The sequence below is a fragment of the Cibotium barometz genome, chromosome 1 (assembly GCF_041138505.1).
Source record: "Cibotium barometz isolate CiBa-2024 chromosome 1, ASM4113850v1, whole genome shotgun sequence".
In the NCBI taxonomy this organism is placed as follows: Eukaryota; Viridiplantae; Streptophyta; class Polypodiopsida; order Cyatheales; family Cibotiaceae; genus Cibotium; species Cibotium barometz.
In genome coordinates, this window is record NC_141046.1 from 32,518,666 (window position 1) to 32,522,587 (window position 3,922).

Consider the following 3,922-nt stretch of genomic DNA (forward strand, 5'->3'; position numbering starts at 1 on the left):
GGAGGTGGGACGAAGTGTTTGTATCTTGCTTGGCTCGAAGGAAGTGACTTGACTTTTTTGGGTAGCAAGTTTAACCTTACTATTGTAAGGTTGGACCTTATGTGTTAGAAACCAGGGCATGAATGCCACATAAAAAGAGTGAAGAATATTATATGCAGCATCACATATATGAAGTACATACAACATGATGATCATAACCCACCCTCACATTTCATGATGCAATCTCTCGGAAATTTGAAGTTGGGCTTCACACTATCACTAAGTGACAACCATCATCGCCTCCATCGCCAACACCAGAGCCGCTCTGTCTGCATTTCAACTAAGTCCAAGTACGCCATCTCTCTATCTGCTTCTGCTTCTGCTTCTGTAGGCGAGCGACGCTTCTTTGCAACCTGCGCCCCTGGTTTGGAAGATATTGTTGCAGCAGAGCTATCTTCCCCTGCCATAGCTGCCTCCAACATCGAGGTGGGCTCCTCTGGTGTTTCCTTTACAGGTAACTTTCTTACGGCTTACAATGCCAGTCTATGGCTTCGATGCGCCATTAGGGTTCTCGTGCAGCTCGCTTCGTCTCCTCTCCCGCAGCGACGAGGAAGCAGGAACGATCCCATATATGAATTTGTCAGAGAGTCTGTGGACTGGAAAACTCTTTTGGTGCAGGACGATGGTGACCACCATTATCATGATGGTCATCATCTATGTGATGATGGTTCTGGTATGGGTGCTAAAACCAGTAGAAATACAGGCTCCAGATGTGCTTTGGCTTCACCACAAATTTCTACACAGAGGCCACATAGGCCCCACACATGGAGATTCCGGACTTTTGCCGTCCAAACCCGAACCCGTGACTGCCCTCAGGTTAACAACTCTATGTTTGCATCAGTTAGAGCAAAAGATGCCATTTGTGATTCCATCAGAGATGCATGTGGGGGCCTTAAACCTAACCCGCCTGAAGATGGAGGGGCTATGGCCGATGTCCCGCTATTCTTATCAGTCTACAAGGATCGTGCATCTCTGTACAGAGACATGAGTGGCATCAGCTTACACAGGAGAGGCTACAGAGATGCCATGCACAGGGCAAGCCTGAATGAAGCCATTGCTGCTGGTGTTCTTACCATAGCTGGGTGGAACCAGGGAATTTCGGGGTTTGGAGATTTCAACCAAAATTACCTTGCACATGGATTATCTTTGTTGGATCCCATGTGTGGATCAGGAACTTTTTTAATTGAAGCCGCACTTATGGCATGCAATCGTGCTCCCGGTCTTATGCGGCGGCATTGGCCTTTCCAGGTAACATGGGCTTCTGTCTTTTGATTTCTCCTAGCTGACCCTCAAATGCAAGCTTTTGCAATAGAAGTTCTTGATGCATTGAATTTTTATTTATGAACATGAATGGATTTTGTGTGTGTGTGTGCATGTGTTGGGGGCGGGGCGGGGGGGGCGTTGGTGGGGCAGTTTGGGTTGCATAATGCCCTTTCTTTCAAGGGTCTCTTCCCTTCTGTGGGAACCCCTTTATTTCTTCATGGCGTCCATCTTCACGCTTCTCTTCAACTTTCTTTTCAATTATACATTGGTGCTACTTGATGTGCGTGTGTTCGGGGTGTTGTGGTGTGATGGATGTGCAATCCGCGAAACCACTTGCAACTGAAGGAACCTCTGCTCTGAGTGTGATACCACATTGCATTTGAAGCATCTGTTCTCCATGAAGTGATGTTCCATCATCTAGTCCTTGGATAGAAAGCCTTCAATGTGTTTCTCCTTGCGTGAGTTGGTCTCGTCTTCCTCCTTGCATGAAGTGTCTTTCTGCCCCTTTCTGTATGACTGGTTTGAAAGAAGAAGCCCCTTTCTGACATACAAAGACACAATGAACTAGTACTCCGAAGCCAATGTCAGAGCTTCATGAAACGTAAGAGGCTTGAAACATCCACATAAGACCTGAGTATCACCAAAAGCTTTGGCATGTTTTCATCTCATCTTTCTACGTTTTCTGAACACTGCATTGTCCTTTTGCAGACATGGCATGATTTTGATGAGCATCTATGGAAGAAGTGTTGGGAGACAGCTGCAGCAGCAGTGATCTCCCCTCCAAAAGGGCTCACACTTCTAGGCAATGATGTTCATGAAGGGGCACTTTCTTTGTGTCTCAAAGATGCAAAGTCTGCTGGTGTACATGATCTTATCAATCTTTGCTGCAAGAATTGTGAGGAATACATCCCTCCATCACAGTCGTCCCTTGTGGTGGTCAATCCTCCTTGGGGTACACGGCTTGGTATGAACAGGTGAGTTTTCTACAAGCCTCTTGGACCACCCAAAGCAGCTCTTGCCATGGCGCTAGCAAACATTCCTGACCCGTTTTCTGTATATGGGTTTTTCTTTGAACAGTGACGATGAGCCAGAGAACGTTACTTCTATTTGGCAAGGCCTTGGGCAGTTTCTAAAGCAGAGGTGCAACCATGCAGATGTTTATGTATTAAGTGGAAACCCATCTGCGAGTAGAGGTCTACATATGAGAAGCAACAAAAAGTGGCCAATCACGGTTGGTGGTGTGGAATGCAAACTGTTGCACTACTATGTGTTGCCACCCAAAAGCATGATGGCTCATAAACTTGTATTTTAAGGCTGCGTGCGCTTTTGTGGTGCTGCCTTTAAAGTGGCTCTCTAAAAGCCCTTGATATGAGACCTATTGATGTTGGCACATTGTCTAAGAAGGAATTCAGCAAGTGGCATCAACCATGCTTAGGATCATCGTTTTGGCTACATGTTGCTTAGTCTTTGGATGTCTCAAGCAAAAAGGAAGAATAGTTTATGTGACTCTAATGAGGAGAGTGTTGTGGAGCATAAATAACATTTTATGGCTGGACAAGTGTATGATCACAAGGAATTTCGTGTGTTTTATAGTGGATGCCCCACTACACAATTAGGGGTCATGATTGCAGTGAAATCTCAGTTTAATCCATCATTGGTTATGCAGGATGTCCGGGGGCGGTTCATTGTTGTGGAAGTAGAGTTTATGGGGACGAAACATTATGACTTGTGGATCTGCACGCGCTTAATGGTGTTGCACAATGTCGTCAGTTATGGGGTGATTTATTGTGTTTGTGCAACGCTAAGCCTGGCTTTGTGTTGGGAGATTTTAATGTATGAATTGCCAGAGCATGCTTCTACACCTCACTCTATTATAGATGGGCCGGAGAGGCTCAGCTGGAATGTGTTTGCTAATCAAGCTTTGAAACAAGATGTGGTCAGGGCTACACCCGCATGAGAGAATTTACATATGCCTCTCAACAGTATGTGTAAGAGCTCATTTGGACCGAATGTATATTTGTCAGCATGATTTGTTTTTGTCAAAGATATTGTCCATGCAGGTGGAATATAATCATATTTTGTTAGATTATTTTTCTTTGGTATTGGAATATTCCATATTTTGTTAGATCATTTTTCTTTGGTATTGGAGATGCATAGCCATTTTGTGGTGGATGCTTATATAGGTCATTATTGGGAAAGGCTCCTCGTAAGGTTAACCAGACTTTCTTGGAGCATATTGTTTTCCATGAGTTTATGTTGTAGGTGTTATGTAATCTCTGTTGGGGTGTCAACTTGGGAGTGTTGTATGTTCAATATTCAAAAGCTTGCTCGCTAGTATGGGATTCATAATGTATCATATTTTAGGGAGAAGTTGCGGAACCTAGAATCGTTACTGGTTGATTTAAACCAGGTGGTTCAAGAGGATGGTTCTTGCCCTAACATTGAGATAGCTATTGATTGGTTATCCCATCAGATTGCAGCATTGCACGAGAATCAATATGTGAGATATAAGCTTATGGCTCGAATGGATGTCCTAATGGATTCTAATTGTCAGCCACATACGTTCTTTGCTTGTTTGTAATAAAAGCATGTACATGAGAATATTGTTAGGATGCAAGAT

At 44.2% G+C, this 3,922-nt stretch overlaps 1 protein-coding gene across 1 annotated transcript; it reads left to right on the plus strand.

The window, feature by feature from the left end:
* The first annotated feature begins 205 nt into the window (after nt 1–205).
* LOC147641884 (uncharacterized) lies at nt 206–2,768 on the plus strand. The gene is made up of 3 exons (XM_086800644.1): nt 206–1,287; nt 2,011–2,276; nt 2,380–2,768. The coding sequence occupies exons 1-3, from the start codon at nt 214–216 to the stop codon at nt 2,612–2,614; spliced, it is 1,575 nt and encodes a 524-aa protein (XP_086656770.1). The 5' UTR covers nt 206–213; the 3' UTR covers nt 2,615–2,768.
* The last annotated feature ends 1,154 nt before the right edge of the window (nt 2,769–3,922 follow it).